At 41.1% G+C, this 22,912-nt stretch overlaps 1 protein-coding gene and 1 long non-coding RNA gene across 3 annotated transcripts in view; one reads left to right on the top strand and one right to left on the bottom strand.

The window, feature by feature from the left end:
- The window catches only part of LOC125459643 (uncharacterized), a 69,784-nt gene that overhangs the window by 3,593 nt on the left and 43,279 nt on the right, over nucleotides 1-22,912 (bottom strand). The window lies entirely within an intron of this gene.
- The window catches only part of nutf2 (nuclear transport factor 2), a 52,082-nt gene that overhangs the window by 4,552 nt on the left and 24,618 nt on the right, over nucleotides 1-22,912 (top strand). For both annotated transcript variants that reach the window (XM_048546259.2, XM_048546260.2), the window contains exons 2-3: nucleotides 13,401-13,521; nucleotides 16,494-16,565. In XM_048546259.2, the coding sequence (XP_048402216.1) occupies nucleotides 13,423-13,521; nucleotides 16,494-16,565 (171 nt within the window). In that variant the 5' untranslated portion in view covers nucleotides 13,401-13,422. The remainder of the gene's footprint in view (nucleotides 1-13,400; nucleotides 13,522-16,493; nucleotides 16,566-22,912) is intronic.

Raw genomic sequence — 22,912 nt, 5'->3', positions numbered from 1 at the left:
TACTCCTTTTTCTTGTTTATAATTACTGTATAGTATATAACTGATACATGTAGTTTTCTATTAGTATACACTATCTGGTGTTTGCTTGTTCTGTCATTGTTTCAGCTTGTCAAAAATTTTTAGAGTGCAAGAGTGTCACCTTGCATGCATGTGTTGTGCTTCTGTCTGTCACCTGTGCCTTTGCAGGTAAAACGTTTACCTGAACTGGAAAGTAATGAATGTAGTGCCATGCCAGATATGCAAGCAGAGTCTAGGCTTTACACTCAATCTAAAAGGAGTATTTTTCAAGCAAGCATGAGAGCTTGGAATACTGTCTGCAAAACTGGTAAATTGAATAGAGCATTCAGCAAACTTAACTGATAAGTAACAGCTGATAAGTAACAGTTAATAATCAATGTATAAGCTTGACAGGATAAAGCAGAAAAGTGAACCTCTGTGGCCTGGCTGCTTCCTTTATTCGTCATCTTCTGGCTCTACAACTGTCCTTCGCAAATTCTGGCATGTCTTTTTTTTTAAAAATAACTCCACTGATGTCTGCAGTTCCACTCCCTGGATCCTCACTCAACTCCGGAACTCTGTTCATTAGCCTCACCTCCTCTTGTCTACTACTGTCTTCAAATACCACACAATTGAATTTTTTGCCACTTGTTCTGTTATTTGGCTTCTTGTCAGGTTCTGTGAGGTAATGTAGTTCAGACTGGGACCTGGAGCGTTCCTGTGGTCCATAAAGTATTGGAATGCAAGGCTATAATGGAATGAGGCCATCACATGCAGTATAAAGTCAGTTGACTGTCACTTTGGAGTGAAGCATGAAGTGACAGACTGCAGTAAGAAGCAAATGTGCATCTTGCTGATCTTGAAGTAAACTGAAGTAATTGGTGTAGGGTCAAGCAGGTTAGAGAATTAAAATGTGGCGTAGATAGCAGTCTCCTAGACCTGATGAAATACATGCCAGGGCACTAAAAGAGGTGATGGGGGAAATAGCATAATTATTTACCAAAATTCACTGGACTCTGGGAACGTTCCCGCAGATTGGAAAACAGCCGATGTGACGCCACTGTTTAAAAAAGGAAGTAGACAAAAAGCAGGTAACTGCAGGCCAATTAGCTTAATTCTGGTGGTTGAGAAAATGCTTGAATCTATCATTAAGGAAAAAAAATGCAAGACATCTGGATATAAATTCTCCCATTGGGAACACCCAGCATAGGTTCATGGAGGGTAGGTTATGTTTAACTAATTTGGTGGAATTCCTTGAGGACGTTACTTGCACGGTGCACAATGTGGAACCTGTGAATGTGGTTTATCTGGATTTTTGAGAAGACATTTGACAAGGCTGCTACGTAAGATAAAGTTGCATGGTATTACAGGTAATGTATTGGCATGGATAGAGGATTGGTTGAACCGTAGAAAACAGGGGTAAATGGTGTGCCTCAGGGATCACTGTTGGGACTACAATTGTTTACAATTTACGTAGATGATTTCGAGTTGGGGACTAAGTGTGGTGTGTCAAAATTTGCAGATGACATTAAGGTGAGTGGTAGAGCAATGTGTGCAGAAGACACTGTACAGACGGATACTGATAGTCTAAGTGAGTGGGCAAAGGTCTGGCAGATGGAGTACAATGCTGATAAATGTGAGGTCATCCATGTTGGTAGGAATAACAGCAAAATGGGCTACATTTTACATGGTAAGAAATTGCAGCACGCTGCTCTGCAAAGGGACTTGGGAGTCCTTGTGCATGAATCACTGAAGGTGGGATTGCAGGTTCAGCAGGTGATTAAAAATGCAAATGGAATTTTGTCTGCCATTACCAGAAGGATGAAGTTTAAAAACAGGGAGGCTATGCTGCAGCTGTATAGGGTCCTGGTGAGGCCTGGAGTACTGTGTGCAGTTTTGGTCTCCTTACTTGAGAAGGTATATACTAACACTGGAGGGGGTGCAGGGGAGATTCGCTCAGTTGATTCCGGAGTTGAGAGGGTTGGATTATGAGGAGACTGAGAAGGCTGGGATTTTACTCATTGAAATGCAGAAGAATGAGGGGATATCTTTTAGAAACATATTATGAAGGGAATAGATAAAGTGGAGGCATGGAAGTTGTTTTTGCTAGCAGGTGAAACTGGGACTAGGGGCATTACCTCAAAATAAGGGGAAGCGGATGTAGAACTGAGGTCAGAAGGAACTTCTTCACCCAAAGGGTTGAGAGTCTGTGGAATACCCTACCCAGTGAAGCAGTTGAAGCTACCTCACTGAATGTGTTTAGGGCAATGCAAGATAAAGTTTTGACCAGTAAACAAATTAAGGGTTATCGTGCACAGCCGGGTAAGATCATTGGCCCTGGGGAAAGAGGGAACTGTTGCTTTGAGATTGGATTCATATCTTTGAAAAAAACACAAGCATTCTGCAAAAAGTTGAGGGACCCTGTTGATGAAGCATGATATAAGGAAAGTAGTGGGAGGGATCTTGACTCAAGATCAGCAAGTCAAATTTATATGGGTGTAGATTAGGAGTAACAGCACTCAGTAATGTTGGGAATAATTTGTAAACCCCCTCAATAGTGTTGAACAAAGGTATTTGGAGCTTGCAACAAAGGCATACCCATGGAAAAATCAACTTGGCAAAGATGATCTTAATGAATTTGCACAATTCCTTTGTGACTTTCCTGGAGAAATAATTTATGGAACCAAGTAAGGATAAAGTTTTTTGGAATACTTCACAATCCAATTTGGATCACTCTGTGCATCTGAATATCTATATTAGTTATTATAACATATAATGTAAATTGGTGATCAAATATTGAGTCTTTCAAGCATCCCCCCCTCCCTACATAACTCCCATACTAAGCAGCATTATATTTCTGAAGCTTATGTGAGGTGGCACTTCAGGTCTTAGAGCTAGTGTACAATTTGGATGTGTTGAGTGAAATACAGCTGGCATTGGAAGCAGCATTATTGAACAGATTTCATTCACATTGTCAGGTTAGGTATTATAGCGATATAACAATGAAGGTTGCATCTAGACTCGTCCATTGGACTAGTGATTCTGTTTCACTGCTGTGCTGTCATGTCCAGGAAACAACATGTAGAGAATTGTTAGTAATTGACGCAGAAAAGTAGAACAGCAAACCTATTTACGGATTGTATATTTCTTTCGACTAACATGCCAGCTTCGTGATTTCTTAGCTCTTGGGTAATAAACTCCATGTTTGTAGGGGATCTGAAAATGAATGTGCTTTTAATATTTATTTGGGCGCAATTTTTTTACATAAAGCATTTCAACCCAGTTTAGAAAAGAGACTGTGTAAATACTCAGCTGATCTGATAACATCAATGGAGTGAGAAACAGCAAGTTATTGTTCCAAGTATATATCTTGACATCTGTTTAATCATAATTGTTCCGTCACCTTGATTTGCTTTTTTTATATTGTTGTTAATGAGGTTCTTAGTTCATCTTGGGTACCATACAATGGAAAACTGTTTTACATTCTTCCTTGAGTCTATTCCTGTGAGAACACTCTTCATAATAGAAGAGTCAACACAGGAACAGGCTTGTTTCTCTGGCACACCATGTTTGTACCAGCCATGATACTATTCTAAAGTAATCCCACCTGCCTGCACCTCGTCCATATCCCTATATTCTCTGCTTTTTCATGTGTCTGTCAAAATGTCTCCTATCCCTCGCACCTTAAACCAATGCTCCCTAGTATTTGCCAATTTCGCTCTGGAAATGAGACCCTGGCTATTCCCATCATATTTTATATACTTCTACCAGGTTGCCCCTCGGCCTCCACTCAAGCACAAACTGTCCAAGTTTGTCCAGCCTCTTCTGGTGAATGCACTCCAGTCTGGGCAACATTCTTGTATACCCTTTATGTACCGTCTCCAAAGTCTCCATGTTTTTCCTTTGGCATGGTGCCTGGCACTCCAAATGTAGCCTGACCAAAGTCCTATCTGGTTGTCCACTTTTACACTTAATGAAGGTGAGCCTAATATATACCTTCTTTATCCACTTGGGTTGCAGCTTTTAGGGAGCTGTGGATTTGGACGACAAGAACTCTATCAATGTATCTAAAGGGTCTGGCTGTTTATGGTCTCCTTGTCCCTTGTGTTAGATCTCTCAAAATGCATCACACCAGTCTTGTCTGGATTTAACTCCATCTGCCATTTCTCCGCCCAGCTTTCCAGCTGACCCGTATTCTGCACCCTTTGATAACCTTTCTCACTGCTAACAATTCCTCCAATTTCATGTCATCTGCATGCCATCAACTTAGTCATGAGACCACCTACGTTTTCATCCAAATCTTTAAATATAAACACAAATGATAGAGATCCCAGCACTGATAGAACATCACTAGTCACAGACCTCCAGTCAGAAAGGTACACCTTCACAACTATTGTCTGTCTTCTGTGATGAAGCCAGTTTTGTATCCAACTTGCCAAATCATCATGGATTCCATACAATTTGATCTTCTGGACAAAACTGCCATGAGGCAGACCTTGTCCAAGGCCTTGAAGTCCATGTTGATATTGTCCACTGCCTCGCCCTCATTAATTATCTTTGGCACTTGCTCAAACAACGCAATCAAATTTGAGACAAGACTGCTCCTGATTAAAACCATGTTGACTATCCCTAATAACTTTATTCTTCTCCAAATGCAAGTAAATCCTGTCCTTACAAATCTTCTCAAACACTTTCTTACTACAGATGTGAGGCTCACTGGCCCATAGTTTTCAGGATTATCCCTATCCCCTTCTTAAACAAAAGAACAACATTGGCTATTCTCCTGCGATAGGCTTAGGGTCACCCAGTATTTTTCCCTGCAACTGCAGGAAGTGCTACACCTCCCTCTCACCCTCATCCCAGGCCCCAAGAAGATTTTCCACATCAAGCAGATGTTCATCTGCACGTCTAATGTGGTATACTGTATCTGCTGTTCCCAGTGTGGCAGTCTCTACATCGTGGAAACCAAGTGGAGGTTTGGGGACGGCTTTGTGGAACACCTGTGCTCGGTTCACAACAAACAACTGCACCTACTCGTGAACCATTTCAACTCTCCCTCCCACTCCTTAGATGACGTGTCCATCCTGGGCCTCCTGCAGAGCCACAACGATGCCACCTGAAGGTTGCAGGAATAGCACCTCGTATTTCGCTTGGGAACTCTGCAGCCCAATGGTATCAATGTAGACTTCACAATCTTCAAAATCTCCCCTCCCCCTACTGCATCCCAAAACCATCCCAGCCTGTCCCGGCCTCCCTAGCATGTCCTTCTTCCCACCTCAAGCCCAAGCCCCACCCCCATCTCTGACCTACCAGCCTCATCCTGCCCCCTTGACCTGTCCATATTCCTTGGACTGACCTAGCCCCTCCTTAACTCTCCACCTACTCGCACCTTTACTGGCTCCATCCCCGCCTCTCTGACCTGTCTGTCTCGTCTCTACCTACCTTCTCCTTTATCCGTGCTCTATCCGCCTCTCCTCCCCCTCCCCCCCACTTATTTTAGAATCCCCTTCCCCTCCCCCATTTCTAAAGAAGAGTTGAGGCCCGAAATGTCAGCTTTCTTGCTCCAGTGATGCTAGTTGGCCTGCTGTGTTCATCCAGCTCTACACCTTGTTACCATGGCTATTCTGCATTTTCTGGCACCTAGCCTTTGACTAAAGAAGACACAAAGGTCTAGCAAGGCGTTGGCAACGTCCTCCCGTGCCTTCGGTATCTTGGGATAGATCCCATCCAGCCTGAGGAACTTATCTACCTTTTTAATGTTTTTCAAGACGGCTGACCCCTCTGCTGCCTCAGTGTTGGTGTGTCCTAGAGAATCATCAAACCTCTCAAACTTACCATCATCCATGTCTTTCACCTTAATGAGCGCCAGTGTGAATGTTTCATTAAGGACCTCACTGACTTCAGCTGGCTGCACACAAATTTCCTTCTTTGTCCTTGAGTGGACCTACTCTTTCCTAAGTTACACTCTTTTGCTCCTTATGTATGAATAAAATGCCTCGGGATTCTGCTTAATCCTACTTGTCAAGGACATTTCCTGGCCCTTGTAGCCCTCTTTTTTTAACAAACAAAAAAAGTTTTTTCACCCTTCCTTTGTACTCCTCAAAGGCTTTGTTTGATTTCTGTGTCTCAAACTTTTATATATGCTTCCTTTTTAACCAATCTTGCGATCTTTTGTCATCCAAGGTTTCTAAATCTTGCCATCCTTGTCTTTCGTCCTCACAGGAATGTGCTGGCCCTGAACTTTGGTCAATAAGGAGTGGTAATTAGGGGAGGTGATGGCTAGTGGTATTTGCTGGACTGTAATCCAGAAACCCAGAAAGCGAGCATTCCAGGGACATGGGTTCGAATCCTTCCTTGGCAGGTGGAATTTGAATGCAGTATCTGGAATTAAGAATCTGATGATGAATGTGAATCCTTTTTTGATTGTCAGAACCCATCTGGTTCACTACTGTCTTTGAGGCAAGGAAGCTGCCACCCTTAGCTGGTCTGGCTGACATGACTCCAAACCCAGAATCATGTGCTTGATCCTGAACTTCCCTTGGGGCAATTAGGGATAAGCAATAAAGCCAGTGATGCTCTCATTATCTTAATGAATAAAGAAGTAAAATTGGAAGAACTGTGGATGCTGTAAATCTAGTTCTGAGGAAAGATCACTCCATCTGAAACACCAACTGTGATTTCTCTTCAGATGCTGCCAAACCAGTTCAGGTTTTCCAGCAATTTCTGTTCAATTTTCTCAGGTCCTGACCTATACCATCGCCCCCCCCCCCACTTTTGCACGTACGGAATTATGAGCACTTTCCAAAGTGAAACATTCCACTGAAACTTCGGTCACCTGGCCAGGCTCATTCCCCAATACAAGGTCCAATATGATCCCTTCCCTAGTTGGATTATCTTGTGTTGTTTTAAGAATCACTTAACAAATTCTGCCTGATGGCATGATGCTAGTCCACAAATATTGGGGAAATTAAAATCACCCACTACCCCAACCCTGTACGTATTTTGCATCTTTCCATGATCTACTTACAAACCTGTTCCTCTAATTCTTGTTGACTATTGGGAGACCTATTGTATCAGCCCACCATGTTCGGTGATCTAGCCCTCCAGTTTCTTGATTTAGCCCCTCCACATACTTACTGTGGCTCCCATCACCCTGCCACACTAGTTTAAGCCCTCTGAGGGGCACTAGCAAACCTTCTTATGATATAATTTTTGCTCCTCCAGTTTAGGTACATAGAACATAGAACATTACAGCGCAGAACAGGCCCTTTGGCCCTCGTTGCGCCGACCTGTGAACTAATCTAAGCCCATTCCCCTGCACTATCCCATCATCATCCATGTGCTTATCCAAGGGCTGTTTAAATGCCCCTAATGTGGCTGAGTTAACTACATGGGCAGGCAGGGTGTCCATGCCCTTACCACTCTGAGTAAAGAACCTGCCTCTGACATCTGTCTTAAATCTCCCACCCCTCAATTTGTAGCTATGCCCTCTCGTCATTATCCTCGGAAAAAGACTCTCACTGTCCACCCTATCTAATCCTCTGATCGTCTTGTATGTCTCTATTAAATCCCCCTTAGTCTCCTTCTCTTCATTGAGAACAGACCCAAGTCCCTCGGCCTTTCTTCATAAGGCCTTCACTCCAGACCAGGGAATATCCTGGTAAATCTCCTCTGCACCTTTTCCAATGCTTCCACATCCTTCCTGTAATGGGGCGACCAGAACTGCACGCAATATTCCAAGTGAGGCCGCACTAGCGTTTTGTACAGTTGCAGCATGACATCACTGCTCTGGAACTCAATCCCTCCACCAATAAAACCTAACACACCATAAGCCTTCTTAACAGCCCTATCAACCTGGGTGGCAACTTTCAGGGATTGATGTACGTGGACACCAAGATTCCTCTGCACATCCACACTATCAAGAATCTTTCAATTGACCCAGTATTCTACCTTCCTATTATTCTTCCCAAAGTGAATCACCTCATATTTATCTGCATTGAACTCGATTTGCCATCTTTCAGCCCAATTCTGCAGCCCTCCTTCTCGTACAGGTCCCATCTGCCCTAGAAGAGATTTGAATGATCCACAAACCTGCTAGCTTGATGTCTGTAGTTGATAACTTTCAAAAAGGTAGGATAACTCAACCCTTACACCAGCTGCTTAACCACACATTCAACTGTATTATCTTTCTATTTATGGCCTCACTAGCATGTGGCACAGGGAGTAATCCTGCAGTAGTATCCAAATTAGTATACCTGTTGTGGAGAGGAATTGCCCCAAGGCACTGTCCGCCCATACTTGGTAGTTTTTGTAGTGGTCTTCCAAGTCTCTTCTGTCTGTGTTGCTTTTAGTGGTATGACCAACTTGCTAAACATGTTATTCAATGTTCTCATGTCTCATGGAAGCTCCGTGCTGAGTCCACCTGCAACTCAGGCATTCCATGTTGTAAATTGGGAGCTGCACATGAATACATCCTACATACATAATCGCTGAAAGTGACCTGATTTTCCACATATTGCAGGAGGAGCATTCCAAGGGTTGAGTTATCCTGCCTTTTTGAAAGTTATCAACTACAGACAATAATCTAGCAACCAATTGCACAACCTTGCCCACTTCTCCCCAGATTTCTCCTCTTGCTGTCTATTCCTAACAAACTAAGATGACAAAAGTAAATGCTCTATCTCTTGCTTGATGATACTCTGTCAGTAGACATGGTTCCCAAGCAGCCAACCCTCTTTCTCAATTTGAGTCATGAAATCCACCTCTGGATTCACTCTGCTTCCATCACCACCAATCTGACTGTCCTCTGCTACCGCTCTGACCCTGTTCCTCGGGTATTTATCTGGTAGCTTCTGCTACTCTTCACTCCCAAATTTGCTCTGTGTTGTGGTTCTGCTGCTCTGAATCACTCCACACCTCAGGTATTTATCAGTATTCATTCTTTACTGTTTTATCCATTCTTGCCTTTTTAATAGTCTAATTTGCCTGTCCGGTTTTATTCGCATTTTTTCTTTAATTCATTGGAGCTCTTGGTATTTGCTGCTTTGTTTTTCATTTCTGTTTTGATTTTCATAAACTGATGTTTGGATTAGCTAGTATTTAAAAGATATTTTTGATCAGTGTAAGAATTTTCTCCATGCATTTGTTGACTATATTGAACTCCCGACAGCTTCTGGTCAGTCAGGATTAGGGGTTAGAGTTCACTTGACAAAAACTGTTCAAAACACAGTCAATACTTCTGGTAAATGGATCTTGACAGAACTGATCAAGGCCGTATCTGGAGTATGAGATCAACCTGCTATGTACTGCAGGCATCCTATCGTTTGAAAGAAAATGATAACATTTCTGAAGAAGGAGTCACTGGACCTGAAGCATTAACTCTGATTTCTCTCCACAAATGCTGCCAGACCTGCTGAGATTATCTGGCAGTTTCTGTTTTTGTAATGACATAATTCTGTTTTCTAATTATTTGCATTTTGCACGAACGAGGAGGCATTGACAGGTCTCAATGCTGGCACATCTTGTCCATCTCAATGTTCTTCAATTGTGTCTTCCTCCTTCAAAATTCATTTGCTATTCAAAGCTTTTGATGGTTTGTCTGGACAAGTTACTCTGACATGGTGAGCTGATTGCAAAATGTAACTAACTATTTATTTGTTGAAACTTTGGAATCCATTATCTACCGCAGGTATGATGAGAAAAGTTGGAAATCTTCCATTGTGTTACTTAGAACATATAGAACATAGAACGTTACAGCACAGTACAGGCCCTTTGGCCCTTGATGTTGCGCTGACTTGTGAAAACAATCTGAAGCCCATTTAACCTACACTATGCCATTATCATCCATATGTTTATCCAGTGACCATTTAAATGCCCTTTAAAGTTGGCAAGTCTACTGTTGCAGGCAGGGCATTCCATGCCATTACTGTCTGAGTAAAGAATCTACTTCTGACATCTGTCCTACTTGTTCAAATGATGCTTGATTGGTAACCACTTGTAATTTGTGAGTATTCCTATGTTTGCCTTATTAAGTTCTGGAGTCCTGCAGTTGATACCTTTGCTCATTGTTTCACCCTGAATGCTTTGGCAACCCTTGTACTTGAAGCCTGAGCACTTGTAACTTGAATTAATTCGGTCATGTAAAAATAGTTTTTATTGTGAAATGTAAAAAAAAGTTTAAATCAAAGTGCGATATTTTCAAATTTCTTGGTATGGGTTGCTAGATGAGGGGCGAGGAGAAAAGACTGAAGGGACAAGTGCCCTGGACTTATAATTTTGAGGGAATAAGTGGTGCAAAATCCATGTATATGTTGGATCTTGCATAACGTGTGTTAATGGCTTTGGTAAATTTGCTCACCCATTGCAAAACTTTGAAGCTGCACTTTTGAGCATAGTTTAATTGCAGTTTCCTTATGACTTATTGATTCTATTCCATCTGTTTGTAGCTTTGCATGGAGGTGCGTCTGGACCACACTTCTGAGGTTCCCAGAGCAATGAATGATTAGCTCCCAAAAAAAAACAGCAGCAGAGAATGGCTGGGAACTGAAAGTAGTTGCAGAAGGGTCTGGAGCAGGACTTTGGGGATGGAAATATATCAGGTCAACAGCATTGCAGCCTAATTTACATGGTGTTGCATCAAGAATTTATGTATTTGAATTACGTGGAAATTAGAACATTGCGTAGGCCAAATGACCCAAGCAGTCTGCTGTTCCCTTGCAATCCTAATCTTCTGCTTTTTATGTTTTAAATACCTTTTTCCTTCAGTCACTAACTTTATCTGTTTGTTCAATTTTGACTTTGTGTCAGCTACAGTTTACTACCTCTGTGTGTACCCCAACTATTGCTCATTCTTTTAGAAGAAAGTTCAATGTATCCTATGCATTGGAGTGCTGTTAATGCATTGTAAACATGAACCCCAATCTTATGGTTTTTGATGTCACCTATGCTTCTATTATTCTTTTCAAAACTAATGTATAACTCCCATCTGGGTGGATTCCATCTGATATTTTGCCATTTCATCCTATGCAGCTGTTTTTGATCCTCAAATTACTTTGTGATGCCTTTTATTATTTCTGAATTTAAACAATCCTTTTAACTTGCATCTAAATCATTATTCACAGAAATGATTTCTGAGCCCTAAACTTCTGTTACCTGTTTTTAATCCACTTTGAGAGACTGCCTGTACATTCTACTTTCTTTTGTATCCTAACCAGCTTCACCCCACCCCCACCCAAACAAAAAGGAGCCTGAGGCTTTGAACATTATGATCCTATGTGAGCTAGTGCTGATCCATGTGTAGATATGTTTTGAGTGTGATGTAAATCTGCTGAGAAGAATTGGAAATAATGAAGACTAATTCTGTTTTCCCTATCCTAAAAAGTGTCTGCAAATCTTTTGAATAAAATCAAGAATTCAACTGAGTCTTCCTTGTGCACGTCTGGATCTAACTTGTAGGGATGTGTTTTAATTGAAGCAGATTTCACTTTACTAAAAATAAAACTCAAACTTTTTTTCCAGGTGAATTTCCATGTAATACCACTTGCTACTTCAACATTCTTTTACTGTTAGCAATGGCTCAGTGGTAGCGTTCTCCACCTTTTGAGTTAGGAAGTTGAGTTACGTTAACACTCGAGATTTGAGCAGAAATATCTTGGCTTACAATACAATGTAGTATAGACAATGCTTTACTGTTTAATGTGCAGTAAGTTGTGATGTTGAATTTGAGGTCCTTTCTGCCATCTCGAGTTCATATAAATTGTCCAGCACAGTTTTGAAGCTGAGTTGTGGAGTTATTCTGGTAAGGACATGCTTACCCTTCAGTCATCAAACTAAAATATCTGGCCAGTATTGTTTTATTGTTAGAGCTTACGGCGCAATGGATGTCATGGGTGGAGGGAAAGACTGGGATGGCAGATGGCCATTGTCAGCACGCTTCTCTAAGATGATCCTTTAACCTTGACAGGAACTGCTGTTCCCTTATCTTTGCTCTCCAGGACGTTTTGCTTGCAGGATGCACAGAATGCTTGGGTTACAGTTGTAACGTCTGACTTATTGGTTCAGGGCAACAGCTTGCAGCAGTTGATGAGAGGAAGTAAACTTGCTTTGGTCAGACTTGTATTTTCACTGCAGCTAAGTACATCTCCTTCATTACTGGAAATTCAGCTGCTTCTGCCAGTGCCCACAAACTGTTCAGCTGCCTGGGATCCAATCCATCCTTGGCAGACAAAAGGCTTTTGAACAGCCTTTGAAGTTCTGAAGAACTTTCTCTAAGCAGATGCTGTTAGACTTCCCAGCAATTTGTTTTCGCATCTTAATGTTCCCTTCTGAGACATGGTGTCAAATACTTGTTAATGCTTGTGCATAAATACGATGGACTAGATTTAAAACACCACACTACTACAATATCAATCTAATTATTGCTGAGCCAATCGTTCCACAGATTTTCCAGTGAGGATGTCCTCCCCTTATGTCTGCATGTGTTGTAGATAAATAATACCATTCAATGTTTATCAATTAGTAAGCAATTTTATTACCACAGTATCCTGCAATCAACTGGATGGAAGGAGCAAACTTTTTTCAGGAAAAAACTCTTGGTTTCCTCAACTTTTTCAAATTTTTCTTTTCTAGGGATTATATTTTTGATTTCAAATCTTTTTATTTTTCTCATACACAGTGAACATTTTCAAATCCCTCATTTTAAAATGAGGTGATTCAGCAGTGCACAGGTGTCCATTATTAAATTAAGCATCATCAATAGTTAAGCAATATACTATACAAATGCTCTTCCAAGTTTTTAAACCCTATTCGTAATATACCTTTGAAGACACTTTTTCAGTTACCTGAAGTTCTCAGCTAATCTATACTGTATGCACCAGTGCTTTCCAAAGTATTTTTCTGGGAGCTCACTTTAACACATCACTCCATTTGCATGTATTTTTATGCGTTCCCTCTGCAAATTAAATACTGGAATTATATCTCTTTTCTGATTTGTTCCTGGGGCCTTGTTGGTTACAAAAATGAAATTGGCACCAGCTGTCTGGGAGTGGTGGTTCACTCACCCATACATTTCAATGCAAAGTCTTCGCAATTTTAACTTGTGGGATTTTCAGTTCCTCTTCAGGTTTGCTTGTCTGATCTACAGATATGTTTGTTTATAGGTCTGCCGTTGAAGGTGCTGATTTTTAAAAGTTCTTTTAAAAAGCACATGGGTCGGTGGGTCAAGCAAAACAGAGGGCAGTCTGGCGAAAAGAATCGTAGCTAGTGGTTCAATGTATCAAAAACCCCGGCGTATTTCCAGTTGTTAGTCCCTTGAATTTGTTTTTTTAAAAATAAGGAAGCATAGTAACAAAAAATCAATGTGATTAATAATAGTATACTGAATCTTTGCTCTAATCTCGTTTCAGTGCCTGTGGCTGAGTTGTCAGAATGGGTGACAAGCCTCTCTGGGAGCAGATTGGAAGTGGCTTTGTTCATCATTACTATCAAGTTTTTGATGCAGACAGGAGCCAACTAGGATCATTATATGTAAGTATGAAAAATGTCATGCCTCATTTTCTATGATTTCTTTAATGTGACTTTTTAAAAATGGAATCTTCTCAACATTTTTGCATTGATGTTTGGAAAATGTGTTAAAATCATAGAATCCCTACAGTGCAGAGAGAGGCCATTTTGCCCATTGCACAACCCACTTCGGACCCAGCCCCCTACCCTATCCTCATAACTCTGCATTTACCGTGCCTAATCCACCTGGATGCTATGGGCAATTCGGCATGGCCAATCCACCTAACCTGCACGTCTTTTGATTGTGGGAGGAAACTGGAGCGCCTTGTAGAAACCCACTTACACATAGGGAGAACGTGCAAACTTCACAGTCACTCGTAGCTGAAATTGATCTCAGGTCTCTGGCACTGAGGTGGCAGTGCTAACCAGAGAGTTACCTTGCCGCTATATTGTTCCATCATTATGAATTAATGCTGCACTATTCGATTTAATTGTAATTTACTTTTAAGTCAACCCTCATTCTAAAGAAAATATTCTCATTGTTACTTTGACACTCTTGCTGTACTGTTTCTGTAAGATGTAACAATGTGTTTCTGATTTGGAAGATATAGCAGGAGCGAGTTTTGAGAAGATTTGTAGCTCAGGTTGTGGTTCTGGATGTGAGTTTGCTCGCTGAGCTGGAAGGTTAGTTTTCAGATGTTTCGTCACCATTCTAGGTAACATCATCAGTGAGCCTCCGAAGCGCTGGTGTTATGTCCCACTTTCTATTTATCTGGTTAGATGTGTTGGTGGTGTCACTTCCTGCTCTTTTCCTCAGGGGATGGTAGATTGATTTGGAGGCAATGTGTTTGTTGATGGAGTTCCAGTTGGAATGCCATGCTTCTAGGAATTCTCGTGCGTGTCTCTGTTTGGCTTGTGGGACAACACCTCCATCCTAGGACAAGCCAAACAGAGACACGCACGAGAATTCCTAGAAGCATGGCATTCCAACTGGAACTCCATCAACAAACACATTGCCTCCAAATCAATCTACCATCCCCTGAGGAAAAAGACCAATGCATGAAATGGGGACATAACACCAGCGCTTCGTCGGAGGCTCACTGATGTTACCTAGAATGGTGACGAAACGTCTGAAAACTAACCTTCCAGCTCAGCGAGCAAACTCACATCCAGATATAGCAGTCCACTGTTTTGATTCTAAGGTAAAGTGTGAAGCTGGATGAACACAGCAGGCCAAGCAGCATCTCGGGAGCACACAGGCTGATGTTTTGGGCCTAGACCCTTCTTCAGAGAGGGGGATGGGGAGAGGGCTCTGAAATAAATAGGGAGGTGGGGGGGAGGCGGACCAAAGATGGATAGGGGAGGAGAGGTGGGGAAGGGATAGGTCAGTCCGGGGAGGATGGACAGGTCAAGGAGGCGGGATCAGGTTAGTAGGTAGGAAATGGAGGTGCGGCTTCAGGTGGGAGGAAGGGATAGGTGAGAGGAAGAACAGGTTAGGGAGGCGGGGGACGAGCTGGGCTGGTTTTCGATGCACTGGGGGAGGCGACGAGCTGGGCTGGTTTTGGGAGGCATCCCATAACCAGCCCAGCTTGTCCCCGCCTTCCTGACCTGTTCTTCCTCTCACCTATCCCCTCCTCCCACCTCAAGCCACAACCTTCATTTCCTACCTACTAACCTCATCCCACCTCCTTGATCTGCCCGTTCTCCCTGGACTGACATATATCCCCTCCCCACCTATACACTCCTCTCCACCTATCTTCTCCTCTATCCATCTTTGGTCCACCTCCCCATCCCCCTCTGATGAAGGGTCTAGGCCTGAAACGCCAGCTTTTGTGCTCCCAAGATGCTGCTTGGCCTGCTATGTTCATCCAGCTTCACACTTTATCTTGGATTCTCCAGCATCTGCAGTTCCCATGATCGCTTCTCTTGATTCTAAGCAGTTTAGTGCAAAATATTTTGAATTATACAATAAGCCATGTAATTTGTGAAGATTTATTGCTAAAATTGCCAAATAAGTATAATTGAGCAATTTGATCTAAGGAGTAGATTGTACCTTTGAAACTAAGTTATTTTGCTTAGGCAGGAAACGTCACTGTGGCAGTTGGACCCTTGAATTTATACAGTTCGGGTTAAAGTGAACAATATATTTTATTCAGTGTTTGGTCTAGGAATATTGTGTTGACTGTTGAGTGACAAGTGAAATATCCACTTTCTAAGTTCACTACCTCTTTCCAAAAAGAGATGGTTTAACCACCGATTATCCATATATTTATCTCGGCTGCAAGCACCATTTTTTTATTCCCATCTGTTTCCATGTATTCGTAATTCAAAATTGAATCGAGTTGGAGATTCATTAAATGAGGTGCAAAGTGATGAATTACAGTATATATTTGAAACAGCCGATGTGGGTGAATTTATTATAGTACAGCCATATACTTGTTTGTCTCTGCCATTTATATAAACATGATTCTTGCATCGTCTACATAATGGTATGTTTGATAAGTTTTGAAATACCATCATATGACTAGAACAGTGAGAATCTAACTTGATGCCAAAACCCCTCTGCTTAAACTAGAATACTCTTCTGAGGTTTCCAGATAGGTGCCTGGTGGCTCAGTGGTTAGCACTACTGCCTCAAGCACTAGGGACCCACACTCGATTTAAGCCTCTGATGATTCTGTGTGGAGTTTACCCATTGTGTTCTGTGTGGATTTTTCTCCAGCTGCGGGGATAGAGTGGGGGTTTTGGTCTGGATCTGTGCGGGATGCTGTTTGAAGGGTCACTGGAACCCAGTGGGTCAAATGGTCTCTTTACACACTGTACGGATTCTTTAATTACTTGATTCTATTTTCAGGAATATAGAAAGCAAGTGTTTCAGACCTCCTCAAATTTTGGATGCTTCTAATGTTCTGGAAAGTTTTTTTTAGTTCTGAGAACAACTGTTTGAGGGAGAAAGAATTCATGAAGTTGTTTTCATGCGTGGATTTTTGTTTCAGATTGATGCATCGTGCTTGAGTTGGGAAGGACAGCAGTTTCAAGGTAAAACTGCTATTGTGGATAAAATAACAGTAAGTATTTTGGAGGGGGTGTTGGGGAAAAGCTCTGTTCAGCAATGTCCTGTTTGAATGATCTTCATTTGGACAATTGTAACTTGGAATTCAAATACATAGAAATGTTCACTTGTGCTTCAGATTAGTCCATACTAAACCACACTTTTCTTTATATACTTGTGTGGCTTCTATGATGATTAAAAATGGATTGCCACCTGGATTAGAAAATGATTAGTTTTTTCCTGTTGAATTTTACTGCAAAATTTCAGTCAAGCAGTATGTGTTTCTCATTCTTAGTATCCAAGTGATGGGTGATTGCAGGCAATTGGTGTTCAACTGAACATGTTCGACCTCCTGGTTATCAGGATGACTCCTCAAATGCTCATGTGTGTATGTTGAGAACTTGATCATGTTTGTTTTCCAATCAGTTGCTTTTCTCTGTAGGCTTTTGTATGAAGAGGAGCTATCTAAAATTATTAGCTGTCTTTTTTAAATAGAGTTTTCCATCAGTAATCTTGGTTTAAATTTTTGAAGGTCACTGCTGTAGTTCAGTTTCTTCCAGGGTATTGCGATTTTATTTCTTTTCCAAAATTGTACTCTACTTGGAGCCAAGAAAAATCTGCCAGATTTCCCATGTCTGATTTTCTGTCAAATTAATCTGTTGTATTGTGGATGTCAGACAAGATCAAGATTGCTACTGATTACTCTGGCATAATAGTCTAATGGTGCCTGTTGTTGATAATCGTGTGTGATCATTGACCTCTTAGCCCGTAGAATGTATGTACGTATGTGTGGAACCCTTCCTTTTGAGAGAGAAAGTTATTGAGAAAATGACAATCAGGAAAAAAAAATCATCATTTGCAGTTGCAAGGCAACAAGCTGGAGTTATCCTACGTTGGTTCAACTTGCCCACACTTGTTTGAACCACAATTATATTGTGTGTCAGTGAGTGAAGCAAATAGCTTGTATCTGAGTGAACAGCGCAAACACCTTACCGGCTAGATTCAAGGATTGTGAAATCAATGGTGCAAAAACTGAGAAGTACATAGAACATAGAACATTACAGCACGTAAATTAGAATGCTTGAATTCAATGTGCCAGATTGGATGCAGAAGAAAAACAAAAGAAAATTGGATAGAGGTAAAAAGAAAGAGACAAAGGAAGAAAAATACAAATGAATTCACCTGTTTTAAAATCTTCAATTAAAATTGAAAGAGATGGAGTTACACATGTGATGTTTTAATATTCAGCTCTTGTGTTTTAACAACACAAAATGTTTTTGTGGACAGAAATGACAAGAGTTCAACTTTTGGCTTTGAACTTGAATGTACCATATTGATTTATTAACATCACATCATTCAGTACTAGGCCGGACAGCAGGATGCAACCAAAATATCTTAAGCATCAATTTTTGGATTTGTATAACCTTGCCTTCATCTGAATTTGATATTGCATTTACACAGTTGTCAGTGTCAAATGTTTTTTTAAGTTATAATTTGCTACGATGTTAATGGAAAGACAGTTAATAGGAGCAGGAGTAGGCCATTCAGTCCACTTGAGCCTGCTGTCATTCATTATGATCATGGCTGTTCATTCAACTTAATATCCTATTTCTGCTTTCTCTCTATACTCTTTGAACCCAAGAATTGTATCTAACTTCTCTTAATCTTAGAATGTTTTGGTCTTAGCTGCTGTCTGCTGTAGAGAACTCTACAGGTTTAGAATGATTTTCTTTCATCTCAGTCCTGAACAACCGAACTCCATTTCCTTCGACTGTAACCTCTGGTTCTGAGCGCCATGCTCGTTTGGAAACATACTTCTGGCATTTACCATGTCTAGTCCTGTTAGATTTTTATTGGTTTCTATGTAATCCCTCTTCAATCATCTAGACTCCAAACTAGAATATAGTTCTAAACAGTCTAAAATCTCTTCATATGTCAGTCCTGTCATTGCAGGAATCATTCTGGTAGAATTAGAAATTTGTTGACCTACAACATATTTGTATCCTTTGAGAACATCCATAGGTATACCACCTCTGCCTGGACTATTACATCTCGTGGCAACAAAGAACAGGCTGGTTCTTTAGGGCATTACTGATCCTGATCATTGAAAGTATATGTCACAATGTTGCCTTAATATTGGATATTTGGAATTTGAGGAAGCTTCATTCATTTGTGGTCTGTAGTATACAGTAGTGTCCATGATATAAAGAACAAACGACAAACTTTATACAGAATTGTACGTGTAAGTTTTTAGCATGGACCCAGCTTACAGGCAAGCTTTAGGACATGAAACCAACTGGTTTTCAGCAAAATCAGTGATTGTCAGATTTGAGTTTTTCACTGCCCTAGGATGGATTTTGGGTATTTCTTGTTCAGATTGCACGTTAATGTTTATTCAGCTCAAAAACATTGAGTCTGTATGTTCTTGCATATCATATTAGCCTTTGTTAAGGTTCATTTGACATATTCAAGAGAAAATTGAGGGATGAAAGGACTTCATTCAAATGAATCTCGAAGCAAGGGTGCGAGTGAGATGCAGTGCAAGAATTGAGATTTGCCAGGCTAGCCCATTAAGAGTTTGTTTGATTAGCATCTTAGTTGACTAATCCTGATTATAAAGAACTCAAATAAGATCAGGGGTTGTCTTCTGGCTTCATGTCAAACCGGAGCAAAGTTAGAAGACACTTTGCAGGTTTTGGAATTCAAGTCAGTCATTTGAGTAAGTGTTCATCTTGAACTGAAATTGAAAAGCAAATTTGTAATGAGATCTCAGTTACCGGTAAAAATAATAGGGTTGTAATGGCCGGGAGGTTTTTAACTTAAAGATAGACTGGGATTGCCCCACTGTTAAGGCCTTGGGTGGAGTGAAATTTTAAGCGCATATAAGAAAATATTCTTATTCAGTACGTGGATGTACCTACTAGAGAAGGAGTGTAACTTGGCTTTCTTTTGGGAAATAAGGCAGGGTAAGTGACTGAGGTGTCAGTGGGACAGCACTTTGCGACCAGTGATCATAGTTCTTTCAGTTTTAAAATAATTAAAGAAAAGAATAGACCTGATCTAAAAGGTCAAGTTCTAAATTGAAGTAAGGCTGGTTTTTGATGGTATTGGACAAGAACTATCAACAGTTGATTGGGTGTGGATATTTGCAGGTAAAGGGACACCTGGAAAGTATGCAGCCTTCAAACTGAGGTAACGAGAGTCCAAAGACAGTATGTTACTGTTGGGGAGAAAGGCAAAAGTGATAGATGTAGGCAATGCTGGGTGACTAGAGAAATTGAGACTCTCCAAGAAAAGAAGGAAGCATGCTATGTTAAAAACAGCAAGGATCAAGTGAATCCTGAGAAGAGTATAAGGGTAATAGGAGTACACCCATGGGGGAAATCGGGAGGGCAAAAAGGAGATGTGAGACAGCATTGATGGATAAGGTTAAGGAGGATCCAGATAGATTCTACAAATACATTAAGGACAACAGAGTAACTAGGGAGAGAATAGGGCCTCTTAAAGATCAGCAAGGCTGCCTGTTTGTGGAACTGAGGAGATAGGTGAGATACTAAATGTGTGTTTTGCAGAGATAATGGGAACTGCAGATGCTGGAGAATTCGAGGTAACAAAACGTGGGGCTGGATGAACACAGCAGGCCAAGCAGCAGCTTAGGAGCACAAAAGCTGACATTTCGGGCCTAGACCCTGCTTCATTTTCTGATGAAGGGTCTAGGCTCGAAACGTCAGTTTTTGTGCTCCTGAGATGCTGCTTGGCCTGCTGTGTTCATCCAGCCCCACGCTTTGTTATCTGTGTGTTTTGTATCAGTGTTTGCTGTGGAGAAGGATTTAAAAGCTAGAGAACTTGGGGAAATAAATAACGATCTCTTGAAAAAATGTCTATACCACAGAGGAGGAAGTGTTGGACATCTTAAAATGCATAGAGATGGATAAATGCCCAGAATTTGGTCAGATGTACCCTCGAACACTGGGAAGCTAGGGAAGTGATTGCCAGGCCCCTTGTTGAGATATTTGTATCATCAATAACCACTGAACTGCTAGAAGACTGGAGGTTAGCTAATGTGGTGGCATTATGTGAAAAAGGTGATAAGGAAAAGCCAAGGAACTATGGAGCAGTGATGCCTGACATTAGTGCTGGGGGAGTTGTTAAAGGGAATTCTTGAGGAACGGGGTTTACATACTTGGAAAGGCAAAGACTGCTTAGGGATAGTTAGCATAGCTTTGTGCAAAGAAATTGTGTTTCACTAACTTTGTGAAGTGATGATGAAGGTTGAACATAGAGCAGTGGACGTTGTTTGTGTAGACTTCAGTAATGTGTTCAACATGGTTCCTCATGGTAGGATGGTTAGCAAGGTTAGATTACTTGGAATCCATGGAGAGCTAGCTATTTGGATGTAAAATTGGCCAGAGGTAGGAGCTAGAGGGTGGTAGTGGCTGGCTGGCTTTCAGACTAGAGGCCAGTACCAGCGATGTGCTGGAAGAATTGGTGCTGGGTCTGTTGTCTTTTTTGTAATTTATCTAAATGATTTGGATGTGAACATTGTAAGGATTGTTAGTAAGTTTGCAGGTTACACCACCAATTTTGGTTTCATGAACAGCGAGGAAGGTTAGCTCTGAGTACAACTGGACCTTGATCAGGTGGGCAGATGGGCCAAGGAGTGGCAGATGGAGTTTAATTTGGATGAATGAGGTGCTGCATTTTGGGAGGGCAAATCGGGGCAAGACTTTTTTACATTTAGTGGTAAGGTCTTGGAGTGTTGCCGAACAGAGACCTTTGACTCGGGTTCTTGAAAGCAGAGTTGCAGGTAGACAGGATAGTGAAGCAGGAGTTTAGTATGCTAGCCCTTATTGGTCGGTGCATTGAATGTAGGAATTGGGAGGCCGTGATGTGGTTGCACAGGAGATTTAGTTAGGCCACATTTGGATTACTGCATGTAATTCTGGCCTTTCTGCTATAGGAAAGGTGTTGTGAAACTTGAAAGGATTCAGGAAAGATTAACACGGATGTTGCAGGGTTGGAGGTTTTGAGGCTGAGGGAGAGGCTGAATAGGCTGGGGCTATTTCCCCCAGAGTGTCAGAGGCTGAGGGGTGACCTTGAGGCTTTTAAGATCATGAGGGGCAGAGTGAATAATCGGGTCTTTTCCCTGGGGTAGGGGAGTCCAAAACTAGAAGGCATAGTTGTAAGGTGAGAGTGGAAAGATTTAAAGAGACCTAGGAGCAGTTTTTTTCATGCGGAGGACTGTCCATGTATGGAACGAGGTGGCAGAGGAAATGGTGGAAGCTAGTACAAGTAGGACATTTTAAAAGGCATCTGTTTGGGTCTATGAATAGGAAGGGTTTAAAAGGATAGGGGCCAAATGAAACTAGATTAATTTAGGATAACTGGTTGGCATGGACATGTTTGTTGGAAAGGTCTGTTTTCATGCTGTACATCTGACCGTAAGACTATAAACGGATATACTGTGCTTTCTTTTTCTATTACATCACTTTGAAATAGGTTAAAATTCTGAAAAAAATTGTAAACAATTTTTGTTTGTTCAGTCTCTCATTTTCATGTTATGAAAGTTCATAAATTTGACCCCTGTCCTGTGTTAGACTTTGTGCTTATGTTCAGGTGTAAAGCGCAATTACTGGATTGGTAGTACAAGAATACTTGTTTATGCTGAATTTCGATAACTAGCACTTGAAATTAGTAATAGAAATTTTTTCTTGAGGGGAAGAGTTTCTATGTGCAAATTATCATTATTTGCTTAAAAAGAATGTTTTGACATATTACAAAAATACTGTGTGATCCATATTGAGTTAATGCCTTTTTCTCTGTACCATCCTCCATTGGCTTGTTCTGTTGATATCAGATACATTTCAATGAAGTAGAAGTGAGTGTAACGTGGTAACGGGAGACCCGCTGAGCACTCTGATAACCCCCAACTTGATGTGCATCAAATGACATATCAACTTTCATTTTTGTCTGTTTGATCAAGTATCTCTTGCTAGCTGTACAGCAAAACCTTGAACAAAAGTAAAATTTAATACAAAATTTCAAGTTGACCTTGACGTGCACATTTAAGAAAGAATAAATGGAAAGTTTAGTGTTCAGCTCTGAAAGTGACCTTCTTCATCACCTGAGGCTTCAAAGACCATACACAAGCATTTCTCTCCTGTCTGCAACCACCACTCGTAAAAATAAGCAAGCTGTCAATATTGATCTTAATTGAAGCCGTGGATTAAATGAGTAGGTGGAGTTGCTGCTGGCCAAAGCAAAATGTTATCATGTTGCACTTCCTTTCCTTGTATTTACAAGGCTGGTAACCCTGAATCGAAAGTCAGCCACTTAAGTTTTAAAAATGAATGAAATTTGGCA

The sequence above is a fragment of the Stegostoma tigrinum genome, chromosome 16 (genome assembly GCF_030684315.1).
Source record: "Stegostoma tigrinum isolate sSteTig4 chromosome 16, sSteTig4.hap1, whole genome shotgun sequence".
Classification (NCBI taxonomy): domain Eukaryota; kingdom Metazoa; phylum Chordata; class Chondrichthyes; order Orectolobiformes; family Stegostomatidae; genus Stegostoma; species Stegostoma tigrinum.
Note: the sequence above shows the minus strand (reverse complement) of the source record. Positions and strands in the feature narration are given on the sequence as shown.